General features: G+C 54.0%; 1 protein-coding gene across 1 annotated transcript; it reads right to left on the bottom strand.

Annotated features, from left to right (window-relative positions):
• Positions 1-8,868: 8,868 nt before the first annotated feature.
• On the bottom strand, positions 8,869-9,399 carry TMEM275 (transmembrane protein 275). The gene has a single exon (XM_055402576.2). It carries the CDS (start codon positions 9,397-9,399, stop codon positions 8,869-8,871), a length of 531 nt encoding a protein of 176 aa, XP_055258551.1.
• Positions 9,400-23,800: the final 14,401 nt, after the last annotated feature.

A 23,800-nucleotide genomic window follows, 5' to 3' on the forward strand; every position in this document is an offset into this window, starting at 1 on the left:
CAGATGGTGCTTCAAGGCACTCATTTGGCAAAGGCCCAGCAGCTGCCCAAGGAAGTGGGATGTGTCCAGGGATGACACCCAAGGAGGAGTAAGCACCCTTGGGCCATGCAGGGCCTCAACTTTCTTCTCCATTAAAAAAAAATACATCTTTCTTTTCTTTCTTTATTTTTGACTGCACTGGGCCTTTGTTGCTGCGTGCTGGCTTTCTCTAGTTGTGGAGAGCAGGGGTTACTCTTCATTGCGGTGTACAGGCTTCTCATTGCAGTGGCTTCTCTTGTTGCAGAACACAGGCTCTACCCACATGGATTTCAGTAGTTGCGGCTTGCGGGTTCTAGAGTGTGGGCTCAGTAGTTGTGGCGCATGGGCTTAGTGGCTCTGCGGCATGTGGGATCTTCCTGGTCCAGGACTGAACCCATGTCTCCTGCATTGGCAGGCAGATTTTTAACCACTGGACCACCAGGGACGCTCCTTTCCTTCTTTAGAGATGAGACTGGCCCTGAGGCTGAGACCATAGTCCAGCCTGGTCTCTTCCCGAGGATGTGGCTCTTGTCTTGGCACAGGCTTTAGCTCTCTCCTCTCAGTCTTGAGCCCCCACTGGGGGCTCCCCTAGTCTTTATGAGGAGGATGGGAGGATCCTCAGTCAACTAATGTTTATTGAGCACCATCTATGTGCCAGACACAGCTTTGAGAACTGGAAATGCAGTGCTGAACAAGACAGTCCCTGCTCCCAAGGCACTCAGTGCTGGAGACAGACAACAAATAGATAAGCACTGCAACAAATACATTTGGGGTGCTGATGAAAGGTCAAGAAGGACTCAAATAGGGAGTGGGATCAGGGTGCAATGGAGGAGAGTGATGGAAGGATCAGAACACGCGTGAGGCCAGAGAGGACTAGACATGTCAGATCAACATCCAGGTGGACAGCCGGTGAGGAAAGAGGCTGGCACAGGCCTGGAGGCTCCAGTGAAGGCTCTGGGGGAGGAGGGGTGGGAGGGGGGTGGGGTCTATTAAATAGCTGATGACTCCAGGCCCTAATCCTGTGCGCGGCCTAGCCGGGTAGTGTGTGTTGGGGGAGGGGAGCACCCCCGCTGGGGTGTAATTTCACGCTGAAGGGCCTGATGGGGCGTCCCAGGGACTGATCCTTTCTGGATCAGAAAACTCACTTCCCTTTGTCGCATGCAGGGCGATTAATGCCTTAACCCTTTGTGGGCTGGCCCAGGGCCAGCCCCGCCCCACCACACCTCCAGCCCCTGGGGACCTACCTAGCCCAGAGTCCTTGGCCTCCTCCCTGCCAGCGCTGGGACCTGGTCCTGGGGAGGAAAGCCAGGGGACAGATTCCCAAGCAGCTCGTCCACGTCCCCGTTCCTTCCAGTGCAGCTCACCAGGCCCAGCGCCCCCAGGGAAGTGAACTCTCCACCTCCACCTGCAGGTTCTCTTATAGCTCAGTTCAAGTCCAATCTCCCTCAGGAACCCAGGGTCTAGTCCAGCCACCACCACAACCTTTGCACATGTCACAAACAGGGGAGCTCACTGTCCCCAAGGGGGCCTCCCCACTGGCAATAGGCAATACAGCCGTAACTGCCTAGTACCACAGATCTCTAGTGAGGAACGGAGACCCCCACCCCCGGTCCCCACCCCCTGAGCCTGAGGTTCCCTGACCCTCTCAGACTGACCCTCCATGACTCCAGCAGCACCTCAGACATAACCCTGGCCAGGTCGCCACGCTCAGCCCCTGCCTTTCTCTAGGCCCTCTTTTGACCTCATCTGGGTTCAGAGACCCACCAAGGAAGTGGTCGCACCTTCTCAGGCGCCTCCCCTCGCGCGTCCCGGCCTAACTGCCCCGCCTCCTGTCTCGGGGCGCTCTGGCAGGGGCCCCTCCCAAGCTCCTCTGGAGTGGGCGAGAGGGCCAGGGTGAGGCCTCCCCTAAGCTCCCGAGGTCGCTAAAACCCCAGCCCCATTAAAAGAAAGCCCCTAAATGTTATTTACACTTCGGAGTCTTAAAAACCATTAACAAAAGCCACTTAATTCAATTATCTTCCTGGCTGGCTCGGTTCTCAGCGCTGAGCCCGGGCCTCCCCTGGCCGCCCCCTCCCTCGCCCTCCCCTCACTATCATTGTGTCGGGCTAATGAGGTAAACTGAAGCGAGCCCTGTCCCCCCTGACAGGTTTATGAGAATTTAATAAAGCGTGGCCGGGACCAAATGAGTTGCCTCAGCCTCGGAGAGCTCATTGTCTTCGGCGTCAGCGTTTTTTGACTCGAGCCGCCCCCTCCCCCGCCCCCGCTGCTGCCTGGCTCGGCCCCCAGCGCCCCGCAGCCCCAGTGCCTCCCCAGGTGAGCCGGGGCAGGGCCTGACTGATGCCAGCTCGGCCTGCAGGGGCAAGGCCCTGGGGCCCAGCCCTGACCTGGGCAGTGTGCCCAGGGGAGGACCTGCCTCCCCTCACACACACCGGGCCCCCAGAGTGCACAGGGATTGCTGGGACTCCTACTTCTGTCTCCCTGCTCTCCTCTGACTGCCTCTGCCCACCTGAGGCTGAGGCCTGGCGAGTGCCACTGTGAGCACGAATCACTTTTTCTTGCCTAGACAAGCAAGATTGACCAGGGATTGACCAGAGTAAGGGGGCTTCTCTTCCTGACAGGGCACATGGTAGGGACACGGGACCCTCAGTCATGACCTGGTCACCTTCTCCCCTTTGTCCCAGAAAGGTAACAAGGGGTGGAGCGCAGCCCAGCGAGTGGATGGGATTTGCCCAGTTTTCTGTAGCAATCAGAAGTACAGATGGAAGGGGCGCCCAGGCTGGAGGCCCCCAGACCCACAGACAGGTAGGCAGGCCCCACCTGGAGCTCCAGGGGTACCTGGAGAAGGCCCAGCTGTCCTTACCCTTCACGTCCCAGACAGCCTAGAGCCAGCCTTTCTCTGTCTAGCCTCTCAGGGATGCAATGTCTAGGAGTTTCTGGACCACTCAGAGACCCAGAATTTCTTTTCTCCCACTCAAAAGTGTTTCCAGAAGTTACTGCCTTCTGGGGCTAAAGCCTGGCCCAAGAGCCTCGTCTGGAAAGTCCTGAAGTCCACTGGGTATTTGGGAGCAAGTCCTAGAGATCAAGGCTCAGTCTTTGACCACGACGAAAGTTCAGTCTTAGTTCCGGGTCACCGTTCAGTTTGGGACCAGATTCAGGACCCTGTGACTAGCATCACGTTTAGCCTGATACTAGAATCAGGGCTTAGTGCGTGGATCAAGGTCAGGGCTCAGGCTGTGAGTGAAAAAGAGCTTACTGCTTGTCCATGACTAAGGCTTAGTCTGTACCCAGGTCAGGGTGCAATCTTTGATACAGGTCAGCATTGATCAGGATCAGTGTTCACTGTATGGATCAGTCAAGGTCAAGGATCACAATGTGATCAGGATCAAGTTCAGGTCAGTACCTCATATGGACCGGGGCAGGGGCTCAGTCGAAGGTCAGAGTGAGGACTTGGTCTCGGACCAGACCCAGGACTTGCCTGTGTCCTTGATAAAGCATAAGTCTGTGTCCAGTATCAGGCCTCCCTCTGTGATAAGGTCAGAATCCAGAGTTGGAGATGTCACTTAGTAAATTTGGGTGACTTTAACACCCACTTCTTCATGCACACCCAACTCCCTGCTCTCCATCTCCTCAGGCCTGGCCCCTCAGAAAAGGAAATGGGGGAAGTTGTGCAGTCTGGCAGGACTGTCACCTCTATCCCCTGTCATGTGCCCAGGGTGCCCTCTGGTGGCACGCCCTAGCAGTGCTGTTTTCCTCAGTCAGCCCACCTATCTGGCCACCTCCTACTTAAGGGAGCCTGGCCCTCAGGCGCATGCATCAGTGTCTATCTGCTGCTGCTGCTGCTGCTGCGTCGCTTCAGTCTGTGCGACCCCATAGACGGCCTCCCACTGGGCTCCCCCGTCCCTGGGATTCTCCAGGCAAGAACACTGGAGTGGGTTGCCATTTCCTTCTCCAATGCATGAAAGTAAAAAGTGAAAGTGAAGTAGCTTAGTCGTGTCCGACTCTTAGCGACCTCATGGGCTGCAGCCTACCAGGCTCCTTCGCCCATGGGAATTTCCAGGCAAGAGTACTGGAGTGGGGTGCCATTGCCGTCTCCACAGTGTCTATCTAGCCAGCTCTATATTCCAGCCTCACTTCACCTCCCCACAATGCAGAAAACAGGAATTGGCCAGGGGAATCCCCACACACATAAGAACTTTTCTCCCTTCCTGTTCAGAATTGGGTATCTTGATAATTTGCTATTGCGGGAGGTCCGGAATCTTAGCTGTGTGATAGCATTCACGCCTTTTTACTCATTCAGTTGTTTGACAGATATTTATCAGGCAGCTACCTCGTGCCAGGTAGGCCCTGAGTGCATAGCTGTGAACAAGCCAGAAGTCCCACACTCTCGGAGCTCACCTACTCACTTCTCCCTAATTCCCAACTCCTAGTGCACAGACCTCACTGGAAAGGCACTGGCAGAAAGTGAGATTCAGAACTGGGCAACTTCAAGTCCCTGCTCTGCCCTGGAGTCAGAGGCTGGACTACCCTAGGCTCTGGTCTCGTCTTCATCTCCCCTCACTCACCTCATCGGGAGGCGTGGCTTCACCACTGCCCACAGGTTAACAGCTTCTTCGTCTGCATCTCCAGGGCTCTCCATCTGGAGCTCGGGGGTGCGGCTCCAGCTCCTATGGGACAGCTCCACTGCGTTAGCTGACCTTTCATCTGACCATAGCCCTTGCATTGTCGTCCACCACAGGCCCAGCTGTGCAAACTAAAATTCTAGAACTTCGTCCCAGATTCTTCTCTTACTCCCTTAAATACTGATAGGGAGACCTCAAAAATGGGTGTAGAACCTGCCCAGCTCACAGCCACCATTCTGGTCCCCATCCCCAGCATTTCCCACTGCAGTGAGCTCCTAACCCGGCCCCTCTTTTCCCTCATGTCCCTCAACACTCTATTTTCCACACAGCAGGCAGAGCGAGTTGTGCAGTCATAAATCAGATCATGTCATGTCCCTGCTTAAAACCCACCAGTGGTTCCCATCTCACAGAGATTAAAACCCCAGCTCCTTGCCTTGGCTTCCTAGCTTTACAGGAACAGAGCAGTAACCCCCTCCCCACCTTCTCCAGCTTCATCTCCCGCTCTTGTCTCCACATCCCTTCTTTCTTGGTCTGACACACAGAGGCCAAGTTTATTCTCACCTTAGGGTTCCACTGGTCATTTCCTGAGCTTAAAATGTTCTTGCTCTAGATTTCTCTGTGGCTGTGAGAGCTCAGCTTAAATGTTACCGCTCGGAGGAGACCTCTCCAGCCATCCAAGTCCCTCTGTCGGTTCTTCCTATTGTGATTTGCTGCACAGCACTATCCACTAGCTAATGTCTTGTGCGCTTATGTATTTAGTTCTTTAATTCTCCCCTAAGTAGAATGTGAGCTCCCCCAGAGCTTGTTCACCAAGCTATGTGTCCATAGTGTGTACGTGCTCAGTCCCTTCAGTCACGTCCAACTCTATGACCCTATGGACTGTAGCCCACCAGGCTCCTCTGTCTATGGGATTCTCCAGGTAAGAATGCTGGAGTGGGTTGCCATACACTTCTCCAGGGGATCTTCCCGACCCAGGGGAGATGTAAGATGTAAGATGTCTCTTAAATTTCCTGCATTGGCAGGCAGATTCTTTACCACTATCGCCACCTGGGAAGCCCATGGGTCCAGAGTAAGACTCAGTAATTATTTGCTGAATTAATTATTAAAAAAAAAAAAAAGGTCCTAAGTGGTTGCCTTCATCTCTTCTAGTTGGAGGAAAGGGAGAGGATCTGAGTTTTCGGCCCTTAGTGGGCTCCTCTGGCTTGGCCAGCATTAGTTCTCTCTGTGGGCGGGAGGGGGGCGATGACTTTATCTTAGGACCCCTGGGCAGTGTCCCTTTGGGAGATGCCAGTCCCTGCTCAGATTCCTTAAGTTCAGGGAGCTTGCTGCCTCTGTACTGTCAGAATCGCCTTCTCTCCTTCCGCAGAAACATGTCTCCTACTGCCCTTCCCCCGGAGCCCCTCTCTGCCCTCAGGGCCCAGAACCTGACCTTTCTGAAGGCCCTGAAGGGGTGTGGCTCTTTGGTGGACATACTGCCCCAGAGGGCCCTGAAGGGATATCAGGGGAGGAGTCCTGGGGTGCAGCAGGCCCGGAGAGACACCGGGGGGTTTTGGTATAGGGCTGGCTGATGGGAGAGTGGGTTCGGGGGTGTGCAGATACCTCCTGGTGTGCCTGGGGACAGGGAGGAGGCGCAGATGGGACAAAGCATGACCTTCAATTGGGCGTGGCAATGGAAGGGAGACTCTCCAGGAGCCAGACCCCTCTTCTGAGGCCACCCTCCTGCTCTGTTCATCATAGACCTGTGGCCCGCTGCTCTGAAACTTAGCACGTGAACCTTAGCTGCTATGAACCTTAACCTCACCCTCCTCCCCAGCAGCTAGGTTCCCAGACAGGATCAGGAAGTCTTCTGTAGAAGAGGAAGAAGCCCTGATGGTGTAACTCCAGGCCTCCACCAGCAGGAGGGAGAGGGGTTTGGGCAGGGCCTGGCATTCCAGGGCTAGAATTTTGGATGCCTCTTCCTAAGAAGGTGGCAGGAGAAGGGTGGTCCAAACCACACCTGAAGGTGGCATCAGCAGTGGCCCCACTCACCTCCCACTCTACCAAGGCAGCAGGTGGAGTCTGATGCTGCCAGTGGACCAGAAGAGACAGGCCTGGAGCTGGGGAGGTGGTCTTCCACACACACACACACACACACACACACACACAGGTGGAAGGAAGTGCTCTGAGAAGAGACAGGCCTGGAGCTGGGGAGGTGGTCTTCCACACACACACACACACAGGTGGAAGAAAGTGCTCTGAGAAGAGACAGGCCTGGAGCTGGGGAGGTAGTCTTACACACACACACACACACAGGTGGAAGGAAGTGCTCTGAGAAGAGACAGGCCTGGAGCTGGGGAGGTGGTCTTACACACACACACACACACACACACACACACATACACAGAGGTGGAAGGAAGTTCTCTGAGAAGGGGTTATCAGTTCCAGGGGTAGACGCTTCAAGTTTAGGGCCATCAGCCCAAGCTAATGAACAGAGATGATCTGCTCAGCACCCACTGAGAGGGAGTTGCTCTTCTCCGGGTTCGTGGGAGGGGAGTCAGCAGGAGAGGCTGAGGCAGCAAGGAGGTCAGAAGAGAGCAAAGCCCCAGGGCTGGTGGGAAGTGCCTGGGTGGGGGCAGAAGAGCAGCAGAGCCCAGTCTGGAAAGAGAAAGGGAGGCTAATGAAGCCGAGGGTGGCTGGGCAGGGAGTCATGGCCAGCCAGAGATGGTGGGCCACTGTGTGCCACCATCACTGGGCACTGCTTGCCTGGGTCCCTGCAGTGAGAGAGGGGCTGGCCCAGAGTTGCAGGGTCTCCCCACCCCCAGCCCCCTTGTTTCTCTTGCAAGGCAGCCTGCATTCCTCCGTCAGATGCTCTCACCCACCTAGACAGCTCAGACTCTGCAAGCCCAGCAGAGGCCATGAGAAAGGTGTAGGGCTTTGCAAGAGGAAGACCTTCTTCTCTCACCATCTCTGCTGGGTGACCCAGCCCTCAACAACACCCCCCTCCACACACACACACACACACACACACACATGCTCCCACACAGGTGTGATGTCAGATAGTGCCACCCAAAATACTCCCACGCTCCCCATCTCATCCACATAGCCAGGCTGTCTCACCCACAGTCACACTCATATATTCATCCAGCGACCCCGCTCAGTCTGACGCTCTGCTTCCACAGTTGTTCACAGGCACACACGATCTCAGACAGTCTTTTGTCCACAGTCACACACTCCTGGGGCTCTCTTCTAGGTCTCCAAGAGGAGCTGGTGCTGAGATGATGAAGCACCAGGCACTGGCTGCGAGGCCTGCAGACTCCAGGGCTCAGGATAGGAGGTCTTGCAGTCAGGACTTGACTCCAAACGTGCTTTATTAAGGAGCAGAGCGAGGCACAGCGGGAATGCACAGTGACGTTCAGGTGGAGACCTTCAGGGAGGGAGGAGCCTCCTCACCACTCCTCCCTATCTCCCCCAGCCCACCCTGCTCTGTGTTTGGAGCTCAGCTCACTCAGGCGCCTCTTTCCATGGAATTCTCCAGGCAAGAATACTGGAGTGGGTAGCCATTCCCTTCTCCAGGGAATCTTACCTACCCAAGGATGGAACCTGGGTCTCCTGCATTGCAGGGTTCTTTGCCGTCTGTGCCACCAGCAGAAAGGATGGGAGTGTGCTCAACCCAGCTCTACCTTATGGATGATCTGGCTCAGATAAGATCCTCCCCGGCATTAATCCCAAACGGTCAGGTCAGGGTAGAGACAAGGAGGTCAGGGAGGGGCAGGAGGGGAGCTCGAAGCCTTTCACAGCAGGCGGGCACAGGAGACAGCCCAGGCTGAGACCGGTCGTGTCTCCCCGATTCCTCCCACCCCTCCAGGGCCTTGCTGAGTTAACCCCCTCAGAGTGGCTCTGTTCACAGTGCCCAAATGCCGTGGGTGGCGGGTGGGAGCGGGGGAAGGTCCAGCAGCTCAGTTCCACGACGTCTGGGGAGTGAGGTAAATTGGAACCCAGCAGACCACACCCAAAGGGCCAAGGCATTGCTCCCGCCTCTGAGGGCTGGCGGTGCCCGGGCACCGTCATCACATTCCCCTCCTCACCCCGCCCGCGGAAGTTCCAGAGATGGGACAGAGGCCACCTGTGCCCAGCCCCGGACCCCTAGGAAGAGTTCCTTTTTCTTGCCTTTCTCCTCCTCCCTGTTTTTTTTTCAATGGCACTGATGGGAGGGAACCGGGACAGGTGAAATCAGGGCCGGGAACCCAGTTCACTAGGGGGCGACGCGCTCCCGGGGCAGGTCGAGCCGAACCCCGTCGGCGCGCGGCGCGTAGACGGCCGCGGGCGCGGGGGCGTCCAGGGCGAAGGGGCCGGGGCCCGGGCTGGAGCGGCCGGACGACGCGTCCGAGGCGGCGGGGCTGAGCTGCACGGCCGTGGTGTCCTGCGCCGTGCGCTCGCTGCTCTCCATCTCCAGCGCCACGCGCCCGCCGCCGCCCTGCCCGGGACTCCCGGGCCCCGCCGAGCGCGGACGGGGCGCGGGGCCGCGGCGGCGGCTACACACACAGCAGGCCGCGAAGAAGCCGAGCGCCAGCACGAGCAGCGCCGGCCCCACGACGAGGGGCGCGTTGTGTCCGGGGACGAAGGAGGCGAAGGCGCCCACCAGCGTCACGTTCACGCCCGCCAGCAGCAAGCACAGGCCGCAGGCGCAGAACAGCGCCGGGGACGCCGGGCCGGGCAGCCGGTCCTGAGCGCGGCCCGCGGGCACCCGGGCCAGGGGCCCCTGGCTCTTCTCTGGGGGCGGCATCGACCTGGGGACTCCGGGCACTCATTCAGCTTCCTCCTGCCGCCGGCCGCGGCCAGCCCACATGGCAGGGGCTCAGCTCACAGTCGTCCTGTGGGCAGAGAGAAACGGAGAGGTCAGCCGGGCATCTGGGCTTTCCACTCCACCCTCGGTTCTGTGGCTCCGTTCAGTGCCTGGGAGCGCAGAGGTCATGCCATTTTGGCTAGCCCCCTGCCTCGGCCAGACTTTTTTTTTTTTTGCCGCACCTCAAGGGCGTGGGGAATTTCCCTGACCTCAATTAACAATTAAATGAGTCAATAGCTATAAAGTGCTCAGCTCCGTGCCTAGGGCTCGGTCGGGTCCCTTGCAGTGGAACCCAGGAGTCTTAACCTCTGGATTGCCAGGGAAGTTCCCACCTCTGCCTCTGGGAAACAAAACAGCTCACCCCACATGGGAAAAGTGGCTACTCCACCGCGTCCCTGGATTTCCTCGAGGCAGATCTTGCTATCTTCTCTCCCTCCCCACTCCCTCTTGTCGCTATCTTCTCTCCCTCCCCACTCCCTCTTGTCCTCCGGAGACACAGACCCTCCATTTCCTCTCCTCCAGGAAGCCGCCTTGGGCTAATTAAGTGAGTGCTGTGCTTAGTCCCTCAGTTGTGTCCAACTCTTTTCGACCCCATGGACTGTTGCCTACAGGCTCCCCTGTCCATGGGGATTCTCCAGGCAAGAATACTGGAGTGGTTTGTCATGCCCTCCTCCAGGGGAATCTTCCCAACCCAGGGATTGAACCCAGACCTCCTGCATAGTGGGTGTATTCTTTACTGTCTGAGTCACCAGGGAAACAATTAAATGAGTAAATAGCTATAAAGTGCTCAGCTCAGTTAAATGAATAAATAGCTATAAAGTGCTCAGTTCAGCCGGAGAAGGCAATGGCAAGCCACTCCAGTACTCTTGCCTAGAAAATCCCATGGATGGAGGAGCCTGGTAGGCTGCAGTCCGTGGGGTCGCTAAGGGTCGGACACAACTGAGCGACTTCACTTTCACTTTCACACATTGGAGAAGGAAATGGCAACCCACTCCAGTGTTCTTGCCTGGAGAATCCCAGGGATGGGGGAGCCTGGTGGGCTGCCGTCTATGGGGTCACACAGAGTTGGACACGACTGAAGTGACTTAGCAGCAGCAGCTCAGCTCAGTGCCTAGGTGCTCATTACCTGATGATCATGATCGGTAGTCCTAATCAGAGGGCAGGGGCAGCTCTTAGGATTTAGACAACTTCCTCCCCTGAGCAATAGAGGCCCTAGAAATCATCTGGTCTAGCCTCAGCTTGTCCAGAGGAAGAAACTGAAGCTCAGAGAGATCTTTGGATTTACCCAATATCCAAGGCCAGGACCTCGTGACCTGCTGCCTGGCCAATGAGTGATTTTGTGACAGTGAGGAGCTGCTGAGGTTTTAGATGGCAAGTGAGAAGGGACAGTCCCTACATGGGTTGGGCTGGAGCAGACCCAAGGCCCCGGGGCCTTCCTAGACTGGACATTCTATTAGATTCCCATCCTACCCCCATCAGTCCCCCAAGATTATACTGTTGAATCTAGACTTAAAAACCCAATCACTGGGTACTAGGATCCCCTTCTAGGATTTTGTTGTTGTAACTGGTTGTGGGATCTATAATTGGATTCTGGAATTCTGGGAATGCATACAGAAGCATCAGAGTCTGGGGAATTTAAGACATCTATTTTGAGAATTCTGTTCTATAACATGGAATCACAGGTATTAAGGCCCTTGGAGGATGAGATCATTGCCATGGAGTTGTGCTAAAATTGTGAAAAAGTGTCAGAAAAGGGCTCTGAGTTGGAGTGGGAGGGGTGTAATCAGAACCATGCTCTGTTGGGATGAGCATGCTGGATGAGTAACAGAGCATGACCTGGACGCCGGGCCTCTGTGCTTCAGTGTTAACACCTATTGTTGGTGGTTAGTTGCTAAATCATGTCTGAATCTTTTGTGACCCCGTGGACTATAGCCTTCCAGGCTTCTCTGTCCATGAGATTTTCCAGGCAAGAATACTGGAGTGGGTTGCCATTTCCTTCTCCAGCGGATCTTCCCGACCCAGGAACTGAACCTGCGTGTCCTGCATTGGCAGGTGGGTTCTTTACCGCTGAGCCACCAGGGAAGCCCTGTGAGTGAAGTTGCTCAGTTGTGTCTGACTCTGCGACCCCATGGACTGTAGCCTGCCAGGCTCCTCTGTCCATGGAATTTTCCAGGCAAGGATACTGGAGTGGGTTGTCATTTCCTTCTCCAATTCACACCTGTAATTGGGGCTATTATGAGAACCTACCTGATGGGATGTGGTGAGGATTAAATGCTTTAAGCTAAAGCAAGTGCTTAGAACAATGAAGAACATAGTGAGAATTCCATATTAGTCACGTTGTTGTAGTGGTGGCTGATAGAGAAGGGGCTCTCAGGCCTCAGATCTGGGGGGTTGGTCATATTGAGTTTGGAATCAGAACAGTTTCCACCCTTCAGGTGACAGGGTGTGCAAAGGTGAGGAATAGTATACTAGTGAGGGACAGTTTGCATCGTCACTCTGGACCCAGGTGGGAATCAGCTTGGCCCAAGCAGGTCAGAGGGCCTGGAGGCCATTTCCAGGTCTGCCCAACCTGGTGACTCCAGGGCACCCTCCCCTGGCACCATGCTGGGAAGTGGCACCAGGGAAAGCAGCAGCTTTCCTGGGACTCCAGCCAGAAGCTCTTGCCTGACACACTAAACTGGCAGGAATTCAGAACCCCCAAAATCCTGACAAAAAAAAAGCATATGTTGACCCTTGAGGGCATCTACTGACCGCAGATTCCTCAGGAAGCTCCCTGTTTGCACAAACCATCTGCTGTCTTTAATCTGCAGCTGTTGGTTCTGCCAGGCGGCAGTAGCAACTGCAGAAGAGGTACAACAATTTACAGTTTGCAAAGCATCTTCACATCCATGACATCACTGAATGATACACTTGCTTGATACTTATTAACAGCCACATCTTACAACTGAGGAAATGGAGGCTCAGAGAGGGAAGTTGATTTGGGTCTAGTGGCTAGACTACAAGGAAGATCAGAATCAGAGAACATGTGGTCTGCTTCACACAGTAGCTAATCTTGTTTCATTGTTTTTTTTAACCTTGGGGTTGATATGGAGGCAAATCCCAACAGTTTCTTCCTGCTGCCCTCAGGGGGTGCTGTGAGATTCCCAAAGTTCACCTCTTCTGCACCTCATCGTTTTCTGACACTGTCCTTCCTGTGGGAAAGGCTCTGAGGCTGATGCAGGGAGCCCCTGAGGGAGGGATGGAGTCTAGCCCTTGAGCTCGCCTCACAGCAGACTCTTGAAAGCTGACATTGGACAAGGGTAGGGGAGCCTGGGTGGCTAGAGGGTCCAAGGCTCTGGTTTCTTTCCTTTTACAGAGAAGACGCTTCATCTTTGGGTTTGGCAGTTTCACTCTGATGAGCCAAGGTGAGGTTTTCTTTGTCTTTATCCTCTGTGGTCTTCCTGATGTTTCTACAGTCTGGCTTGATTTCTGCCCGTTTTGGAAAATTTTCAGCCATTATCTTTTCCTCTGTTCTTTCTCTTCTCTCCTTCTGAACCCTAATTGCATACATGTTCAACCATTTGGCATTGTCCCACACGTCTCTTACACACTATTCTATATTTTCTAGTATTCCCCACCCCCCACCCCCCACATTCTCTCTGGCTATTAATTCTACTGATCTGTCATCCAGTTCACTAATCCTGGCTTCACTTGGGTCTTCTCTGCTGTAAAATCCATCTATTCAGTTCTTAATTTCAATTGTTATAACTTTCTAGTTCTAGAATTGCCACTTGATTCTATTTCATAAATTCCAGTTTTCTACCAAAAAACTTCCTCTTATGTATTTTCTTGAACGTATGAAACTCTTTGAAGTCCATGTCTGAAAACTCCAACATCTGGCTCTCTTGTTTCTATTGTCTGTTTTATCGCTCTTGGTTTTGGGTCATTTAAGTCTTATCTCCTGTAATGCTAGATAATTTGTTAATTAAATGCCCAATATTGTAGAGATAGCTTGAGCCCTGGATAATATTATCTCCTTTTAGAGAAGATTTATTTTTGCTTCTGACAGACAGCTAAAGAAGGGACAGGCCACCTTAACCCAGTCTGTTATTGCATTGAGTTGGAGCTACGTTTCAGTCTTCCTGAGTCTGGTCTATATCTGTTTAACCACTATTCCTAGAAGATAGTTTTTTGGGCTCCCAATTAAAAACTGGAGGTGTTTAACAGGGCCTTTCACCTTTTTCAGTCCTAAATCCCAATTCTGACTATCCAACTCCATGGTTGCCACTGCCCCCTAACAAACTGGAAAATGCCATAAGGAAAAAAGTAAAATAAAATATTACTTCTCTTTTCTTCAAGATCTTGGCCCCTCAAGTCCTTACTGCCTTTACCAATTGCCTTGGTAGCTCTCCCATGCCTTTGAACAGATTTCTTAAATGTTTAATCCAGTCTTTTTAGTTATCCTCAGTGAGTGAGTTGGTCTGATACAGGCTAGTCTTTCTCAGCCATAAAAAAGTCTAGGTGAGAATCTGAAATTAGCATTTTCAAATTGCTGACTAAGTTAGTTGTGTTATGTTGAGCACTTTATAATAACATCTAATTTAATTTTCACAGAATGTGATTAAGCATTACTGTCATATCCCCATTTGATATATGAGGATTTTAAGGTACAGAAAAATTCAAGTTTCCCAAGGCCATGAGTATCAGTGGTGGTGCCAGGGTTTGAAAACTGGTGTCCTGATCCCAAAGCACAAGTTCTCAACCCAGTACAGTGCTAGGTTTGCTAAGTGCTTATTGAATGACTGAAGCACAGGGCACAGGCTTTTTAAATAAGCTCCTATAATTAGCATGACAGCAGAGGACAGGGTGTGTTTTGTGTATCTCTTAAGGAAGGTAAACTCACTTTGCTCTTTCCTTGGCTTAGTACACTCAGTTCAGTTCATTTACTCAGTCATGTCTGACTCTTTGCGACCCCATGAACCGCAGCATGCCAAGCCTCCCTGTCCATCACCAACTCCCAGAGTCCACCCAACCCATGTTCATTGAGTCGGTGATGCCATCCAACCATCTCATCCTCTGTCGTCCCCTTCTCCTCCTGCCCTCAATCTTTCCCAGCATCAGGGTCTTTTCCAATGAGTCAGCTCTTCGCATCAGGTGGCCAAAGTATTGGAGTTTCAGCTTTAGCATCAGTCCTTCCAATGAACACCCAGGACTGATCTCCCTGAGGATGGACTGGTTGGATCTCCTTGCAGTCCAAGGGACTCTCAAGAGTCTTCTCCAACACCACAGTTCAACAGCATCAATTCTTCAGCGCTCAGCTTTCTTTATAGTCCAACTCTCACATCCATACATGACTACTGGAAAAACCATAGCCTTGACTAGATGGACCTTTGTTGACAAAGTAATGTCTCTGCTTTTTAATATGCTGTCTAGGTTGGTCATAACTTTCCTTCCAAGGAGTAAGCGTCTTTTAATTTCATCCTTCAGAGCTTCCCAAGAGTGGAGCTTCCAGGGGCTAATTGCCCAGGAGTGATTCTTATTTGCTCCTAGGAGGCAGCACTAACTCTGGAAGACAGACTACTCCCAGAGTCTCCACCCTCTGCAGAGAATAGGCTAAGGGCAGATAGGTGCTGGGCTGATTCCTGAAGTTGCCTGTGCTGTGGGGTGCTTAGTTGCTTAGTCCTGCCCAGCTCTTTGCGACCCTGTGGACTGTAGCCTGCCAGGCTCCTCTGACCATGGCGATTCTCCAGGCAAGAATACTGGAGTGGGTTGCCATGCCCTCCTCCAGGGGATCTTCTTCTCAACCAAGGATTGAACCCAGGTCTCCTGTATTGAAGGTGGATTCTTTACCGTCTGAGCCACCAGGGAAGCCCCCTGAAGCTGCCTCCACCCTGGCTAATTGGGATCTGTGGCACCCAGGGGAGGTGTTGCAGTCATTCAGCTGTTGGAATTCCGTCTGCACTACCCTTTGTCTGGTGGACTGTAGCCCTCCAGGTGGGGCTGTTGGATGCTGTTCTGCAGTGGGTGCTCTGGCTTGCTGTGCTGTGGGTGTCACTGGTGCTGTTCACTAAATCGTTTTGGTACTCTCCCCTCTGAACACATGTTATGATTGCATTTCCTGGCCAATGTGTGATTGTCACATTCATCACTTCTAGGATTGTGCTCAGTTGCTCAGTTGTGTCTGACTCTTTATGGCCCCATGGATTACATCCCGCTAGGCTCCTCTGTGGAGAAGGCAATGGCAACCCACTCCAGTGTTCTTGCCTGGAGAATCCCAGGGACGGGGGGAGCCTGGTGGGCTGCCGTCTATGGGGTCGCACAGAGTCGGACACGACTGAAGCGACTTAGCAACAGCAGCAGGCTCCTCTGTCCATGCTATTTTTAGGCAAGAATACTGGAGTGGGTTACCATTCCCTTCTCTATGGAGTCTTTAAATTCAGAAGCAGGATCCTCCGAGTTTGCACCATTTCTGTCTCTTCAAATAGCCCTTCAAACTCTGTCTCATCCTGAGTCCAGTCCTCAACCCCATTGCCTGAGCAGGAGGGAAGGTCATTGCTCTGAATCTTGAATTGTAGTGAGCACCCAAGCTGCTGAACCTGTTGAAATCATCTTGTTCAATTCCATCATCTACAGAGTGGTGACACTGAAGTTTGGTGTGAGGAAGGTCATGGAGGGAGCCTGTGGCCAAGCCAGACCAGACCCTGGCCTTTTCCCACAAAGTCGGAGCTCTGACCCCTGCTGTTCGCTGTGCCTGACCCTGGTTAGGCAGCCAGACTGCCCCCTGCTTTACCTCGGCCTGGGAGACCATGTGGACTCTATTTGGGAGTCCAGGCCATAAACTCTATGTGGGGCAGAGGCAGACACGAGGGACTGGGTCTCAGACGACCAGGGTTCTTGACTTTGGTCTGGTGGGGCAACATGGGAGGGCCAGGGCCCCTCTCTGGGCCTCCGCTGTCTGAATGTAAAGGGAAAGGTTGAACCAGGTGATTATCTCTGAATCCATCCTCCTGCTGCTAGTGGTTTGTGAGGGTAGGCATGAAACCTATTCAGAAATTACTGCCAATATATTAAAAGATCTCAAAAAATGGCATATCCGTCTGAAATATGGCTGTTCTTCGCTTTGGGATGTGATTAAGTCATTCCCCCTACCCTGCCCTGCAGAAGTAACCTGCTGCTTGACTGCTTGATGCAGGGGTGGGGATGAGGGGGTTCTGGTTTTGGGGGAGGGGCACTCACATTGAATAGCGACTCTGTGCTAAGCCCTTTCCCAGCACTAACATGTTTAACCATTACTATGACCCTGTGGGGTTTCCCTGGTGGCTCAGATGGTAAAGAATCAGCCCGAAATACAGGGTTCAAGCCCTGAGTTGGGAAGAACCCCTGGAGAAGGGAATGGCAGCCCACTCCAGTATTTTATCCTGGAGAATTCCACAGCCAGAGGAGCCTGGTGGGCTGCAGTCCATGGGGTCACTAAGAGTTGGACACGACTGAGCAACTAAGCGACTAACGCTATCATGACCCTATGAGCTGCTGCAGTCCTGAACCCAGTTCGCCCAGTGAGAAACAGGCTGGGAGAGGAGAAGAACATGGTTTACTCAGTTGTCATAGGTAAAATTCGAACCCAGCTCTGTCAGATTGAAAGTCATGTTGTTTTGCTACAGCAGACTTTCTGCTTACTGGAAGGTACAGAGGTGTTTGATTATTTTAAAAATTAGCAATTGATTATTACTCTCCAGCCAACAAGCTTGGGGCCCAAGGAGGGTGGTCCTCTGTCAGGTGGATGCAGAACTCCTAGGTGGGGGGCTCTGTCTAAAACCCCTTCAGGTCAGCCTGCCCCACCCAGTCCCTGAATCTGATATGTCTGTGTTGTTCTAGAGCAGTTGCTTAACTGGGGGGTAGTTGCCAAGTCTCCTGGTTCCTGGTTCCTGCTGCAAGGACCCCAGAGCTTCCGGGCAAGGGTGAGGGGGCTGGGGCTTTGGTTGAAGCATCAGGCGCTGGACCATGCCCGCTGTCCTCCATGTGAAACCAAGTGCCTCATTTGCTCAGTCTGAACCCCTCACTGTGAGCCCTTCTGTTTCCCTGAGCTTAGGCCCTTCTGTTCCCCTTCAATCCCAGAAAGTCTGGGTAAGCCCCCTCCCCTGGCCTCCCCATTGTCCCCCTCCATCCCACCTTCATCCTCAGGGAACCTCCCACATCACCATTACTCATTGCTGGCTTATTCACTGCCCTGGAAACTCAGCTTCTGCCAACTGAATTCTGCCTCCTGGGAGCCCCTAAAGCTGTCACCACCCCCACCCTAGCCAATCCTAGAGCTCCCCTACACCCTGTCCAGGCAATAGACTCATGTGTGCGTGGACACACACACAAAGACAGAGGCTCACACTGATTCTCTGGAAACAAGAGAATGGAGAGAATGAAGTCTGGAGGTGTGGCTTCCCAGTTCCTGTGTCAGACACCTGCGGCCCTTGATCCTCATCCCTGAGTGCTTGTGAACACACATACACACATGCATCACATGTGTGCACTCAGTGGCTGGATATACCCAGAAACACACACACAGGGGCATCACACACTGAGAGCTGAAGACACAGGCCAACACGTAGCCAGCCAGCCAGACACTCTCCGTTGCCTGCTTATCTGGTGAGAGGAAGCTGCTGCCCAGCAGAGGCACCTCTGGAGACCTGTCTGCGCGGAAGCACGGAGATGGATGGCAGACTGTCTGCAGAGGACTGCCCTTCCTGCCCACCTCCTTCCAAGGCTTTGGGATGTAGGCCTGCTCCTCCAGTGCAAATCCCCTGAGGGGCTTCGGCATCCTTTGCACAACCGCCTCATCCTGCATCCTCCTAGTGCCTTGGCTCCTCCTCTCCGATTCCCAATTCCTCCCTTCCACCCCAGCTACCCTTCCCCTCACCACCCTTGTCATCTCCCTAAGACCTTTTCACCTCCGAGAAACCCAGCCGTCCCACGCTTGACTAAACTGTTGCTAGCACTACAGAAACGCCTGTACAGCGCCTGCGATGTGCCAAACACTGGTTTACGTCTTTTGTATTGTTGTTGTTCAGTTGCTCAGTCATGTCCAGTTCTTTGCAGCCCCTTGGACTGCAGCATGCCAGGCCTTTTATATCATTAACTCATTTAAGCCCTGTGACAACCCTATAGATAGATGCTATTGCCATCTTCAGCTTTGGATGGGGACAAAGAGGCTCAGAAAGGTTGAGTCACTTGCCCAAGGTCACAGACATGGTGATAATAAGTGGCAATTCTGGGACTCAAACCTAGGCTATGTGGGGCTTCCCTGGTGGCTCAGTGGTAAAGAATCTGCTTGCCACTGCAGGAGACACAGGTTTGAGCCCTGATCCAGGAAGATCCCACATGCCACAGAGCAATCAAGCCCATGCACCATAGCTATTGAGCTCCAGAGCCCACACCAAAACCACTGAAGCCCTGTGTGCTGCGACAAGAGAGGCTGCCGCAATGAGAAGCCTGCACCTAGAGAAAGCCTGTGTAGCAAGGACGACCAACCACAGCCAAAAATAATAAATAAAATTATATTTAAAAAAATCTTAGGCTGTTTTCTATACCTGTGCTCCTCACCATGATTGCACAGCCTCCAGCTGTAACTGTGCTCTGATCTAAGGCCATCCTGGAACTCTGCTTCTTCTCCATGAGCCGTTTGTCTCTGCTTCTCTCTGCATCCACCCAAGGACCCACACCGCCTCACTTCGTTTACCCTCTTGCAGTTTACCGTGTCTTGCAACTTGTTCCTTTGTCCTTTTGTCAAAGCTGCCAGAGATGCCTCAACTCTGCATGGGTCCAGCTTTCTGCCTCCTCCACATTTGTGCCCAAACTGTGAAGCTTCGTATGTGAAAAGAAAATCAGCTCCTCGGCAGCAGGGCCTTCGTGCATCCCTGTCTTTGGTTTGATGCTGGCAGCCCTCAAGGCTCCCAGGGGACATCCCCCTTCAGTGTCCATCGCCCCCTCGCCACGCCTGCGTCTCCTCCTGGAGGCACTCGAGCCTCTCTCTCTTGGAACCAAACAAAGCCCCCATCTCCCCCACATCTGCCTCCATTTAACCTCACCCCCCCCCACTTCTTGAGAGCGCTGGCTACACCCCCACTTTACCTCCTTCTCAAAGGTCAATCCACTCCCATCTGGTTTCTGCGCCGCCACCCTTGACTGCTGGCTCCAAGGCCACCAGCTGCCTCCTCGTTGCTGAATCCAGTGAAGATTGTTTGTGACCTCTCCACAGCTCTGGACCTGCTGAACCCTCCTCCCTGGAAACATTCTCCTCCTCTTGGAAACAGGCCTCTTAAACTTCATCCTCTCCCACAAAGCCCAGACTGACAGCCAGAGACCCAGCTTCATCCTTGCACCTCTTCCCCTGGATTGCCCTCCACACATTTCCCCTCTGTTGGACAGCAGCCCTGCAGGCACGTCCCTCCAGGGGTCTCTGGAGCCCATCTCTTCCTCTCTATTCTCACTGATACCCCACGGAGCTCTCCTCCTCTCCCCGTCCCGAGGGAACTCCTCCTGGGCTTTCCCAGCCCTGGCTCTCTCTAGGCCACCCTCTCAATTTTGCTGGAGTGGAGCTGAACTCACCAGGTGTGGTCGGGTGACCATGCTGCTCCTGCTGCTTTACCTGGCTGACTCCAGTTCAGAGCGCAGCTGGGATGTCACTTCCTCCAGGAAGCCTACCTTTGCCTCGGTGATGGGGAACTCGTGTGTCCAGGTCCGCATTCCCCCACTGGTCTACCTTGAGGATCAGAGTTCTATCCTCCTTCTTCACTGCCACATCCCCCTGGTCTCCCCAGGTGCCCAGGGAATGATGGTTAAACAAATGGTTAAGGTCAGAGGGACCACTGTTACCTGCCTTTATCTGTCTCTTGATTTGGAGGTTGCTCTGTGTCCACTTCTCTCTGATTCCCTTCTTACTTTCTTGGGAGGGTGTGGTGGGCAGCTGGGTGGGGACTGGAGGTGGATTCTAGGGCAGATCCTTACTGAGTGAAAGAGTAGGTGGGATCAGGGTAGAGCAGAGGGACCCCCTTCTCCTGTTTCCCCTCTCTGTGGCTCTCATCTCTTTTCGGAGGACTGTGCTCAAGGTACAGGTCCTTGCCCTCTTGTCTGCTGCTACTCAGCTCCTCCGGGGTTTGGGACTGGATGGAATACCCCCTCTAGTTCTAAAGCTGCCCTCCTCATCTCCCCTCTGCTGCCCTCCTCTTGCCTTCTCCCCAGCCTCCCCCAACACCTGTAGCTTGCACTTGCCTGAGCCAGTTCAGTGGACACTTCTTGGTTGGTTCTGCCTGGGGCCCCTCCAGGGCGGAAGGACCCCTAGCGAGCAGGGCAGCCACGGGGCGCCCACTTGATGGGGCTGCGTAGGGCAGGGGCCGCTGGTCCCGCTCACTCACCCGGTTGGCTGCTCGCAGGTCCCGGGCTTAGCGGGTGGGCGGGGGACGCAGGGCGCCGGGGAGCAGCCCCCAGGGACCGGGAGGGGCCCGTGGCGGGCTGCGGCTGCGCGGGTTCTGAGCGCCCCTCTCAGCGTCGCTGCGGCTCCTCTGCTCCCTTTGAGCCCCCACGGATCGTCGTTCGCACCAAGTCTCCTCTCCTCTCTGGCTCCAGCTCCGCGCCGCCCTTCTCCCTTCCCCGTTTCTAGGTTTCACGCTTTTCAAGCGCCTGGCAGTGAACTCCCCGCCGCCCACTCGCTCTCCAGTCTGGACTCCTGGAGTCCGAGTCCGGGACGGACACCTTGCCGTTCACTCTGGAGTGAGGGGCGTAGGTCGCACTGCCTTCAGTCTCCGGGAGATTCCCCACCCTGGGCGGGGGAGGGGGATGGAACTATGGGAGCAGGAAGATTTTTCCAGACATGAGTCTTATTTTCAGCACCCTTTCTCCAATCACCCTCCACCAATCCTGTACCCTAGAAAGAGGTGTGGTCGTGAGCCCCTTATACAGCTCCTGGCGGGGTTTGTAAGGGCTTCTTAGAGGAGGGAGGAGGGAGTGGGAGGAGGGAGTGCTGGGCCCCGGAGCCTCCAGGCTGGACTGTGTTGGAAAGGACTGAGGGAGTCTGAGGTGCTGATTCTCCAGGATCTGGGGAGTTCAGCTGGAGGAGCATCTCCAACCGCTTCTTCATTCATTCACTTATCCGCTCATCAGTCCGCCCTGTTGTGAACCCCATGCCAGGCAACCTTAGTCCTGGCAGTGGTCTGGGAGGGACCACTCCCCTTCCATATGCGGATGAAGAAACTGTGGCTCCAGGCTTCACTCTCTGGTTCACCCCCTCTGCCCCTCACCCGGTAAGGGGCTGCGCAGAACCCGGATGTGAGTCTTATCTGTCCAGGCACAGACTCCAGTCCTCCAGGTTGACCCAGTGGGAATGTGACTTCCAGGGGACTTCCTGGACCCAGCACCCCCCACCTTTTGTATATTCTCAGCACTCAAAGACTGGCCAGCACAGCCACAGCTGAGGTCTGAGTGAGGTTACTGGCAGAACTAATTTCATTTATTGACTAGAATGCTGAAAGAGCTGGGTCCAAAGACCTGTCTGTGTCCCCTCACTCCCATGCTGAATGGAGGCTTCTGGATCTGCTCAGAGGGGAGGGGGCGCTTTCCCTTCCCACTGCCCATCACACAATCCCTGCCTGCTGGGCCCAACCTCACTTCCTTCTAAAGCTTGCATGGGGAGAAGGCAGTGACTCCACATGGCCACATGACCAGATTGAGGGGGTGGGGGAGGTCGGGGGTGGGGGGTGGGTAGAGATGCAGTTGGGAAGGAGGTATGCAGACACTCACCCGGACTGGGGGGGAAGGGAAAACTCAGGAAGCCTGTGGCAGGGAAAGAGAAGAAACAGGCCCAGGCCTGGAGAACTCCCAGAGCTTCAAGGGTCCTTTGAGCCCCCACACAGTTCTTCCTCAACAGACATAGCTCTCGCCTGTTCGCGTGTTCATTTCTTAATTTATTGCACTCTGATCCCCAGCACTGCTCTGTGTCTGGCTCTGTCAGGCATCTGGGATACCATAGGCCAGCCTGGGGGAGATCACGGCTGGGAAGGGTTGATGGTGGGTGAGGCAGGAACCACAATCCCCACGGCTCAGGCTCCCCTTTCTTCACTTCTACCCCGTCTACCCCTGGGCATCTCTTTGGGGCACTGCTAGTGAAGACTGAAGATGGACCAGAGGAAGGGTTTCCTTATTGATCAAGGAAACCAGACCTGAGTTATTGTTCATGATGATCATGCTGAGGGAAAGGAGAAGGGGCAGGGAGCAGGCAGGAGGGATGTGAAAAGGAAGGAAACGGAAGGAGGGGAATGTTGACTTCCCTTGGGTTGGAGGAACCAAACACTCCCCAGCCCCCCAGCATTTGGGAAACTGATTCTATCCATGGAGCTCTATCCCACTGTGATCAGGGCATTGGTCCCTGGGGCCTGCGCAGAGGGCAGCAGAGGGTAGAGCTTTGGGCAGGTAGAGAGAAGGAGCCTGAGTGCGAGGTCTGGCTCCACAATCTCTCACCGTGGGACTCGATTCCTTTTCCTGCAGAGCCTCAGCTTTCCCATCTGTACAATTGGATTGTCTCTTCTACTTTTGGTGTGGTTTTCCAACATCTACCGGGAACTTTCCATGTGCCTGGCTGTCAGCTCCCTACTTTAATGAAGGGGGGAAATAGAGGCCACTCAGAGTGCTGTGCGCTGTGATGGTGCACAGAGAATCAATCAGGGGAAGCTTTCAAGAGGAGGCATCATCTGCAGTGATCCTTGGAGAATGAAACTCCTCATAGCTTATCTTCTGCTCACCAACCAGGACAGGAGCCGCATGGAGCAGAAGTCTGCACAGAGGTCACATTGAAGGCCCAGGTGTGTGAGGAGCAGTGGGGAGGGAGGAGCAATGTTTTCTGCACAGTCACACACTGGTCAGGTCTGCCTGGCCCCAAACCCTATGAATATGTGGAGCCTGAAGTGGCTCTCCAGGGAAAGCCTAGGGAATTGTTTCTCCATCAAATTTAAGCCATTTAACATTTATTGAGCACTTACTGTCTACCCTTATGCAAACTGGAAAAAGGGCAATAGGCAGTAGATTTAAATACAATTAGTAATTGTTTTGTGAAAAAGGAGATTTCAACCTGCCTGAAGAGTGTTGAGAGAGGGATGGTGGAGGAGGACGTGGAGGGCATTGTGGTTGGGGACACTTGGAAGGGGGCCTTCAGAGGTGGAGGTTTGATAGGCAGAGAGGCATGGGGGGGAGCATCCAGAACATGGGCCAGGGCTTGGAAGCTCGGATGCGTTTAGGTTGCTCAGGAGTGGTGAGAGGGTGGGGAGGAGAGGAAGGCTGGAGGTCTTATCTGCAGTCAGATCTTGAAAAGCCTTAAACAGTG

This window comes from Moschus berezovskii, chromosome 4, assembly GCF_049115385.1.
Source record: "Moschus berezovskii isolate FMDL1 chromosome 4, NW_MosBer_1.0, whole genome shotgun sequence".
In the NCBI taxonomy this organism is placed as follows: domain Eukaryota; kingdom Metazoa; phylum Chordata; class Mammalia; order Artiodactyla; family Moschidae; genus Moschus; species Moschus berezovskii.

Bases quoted from the DNA above. Each gene is read 5' to 3' on its own strand.
- TMEM275 (XM_055402576.2), bottom strand. From the start codon at position 9,399: ATGCCGCCCCCAGAGAAGAGCCAGGGGCCCCTGGCCCGGGTGCCCGCG.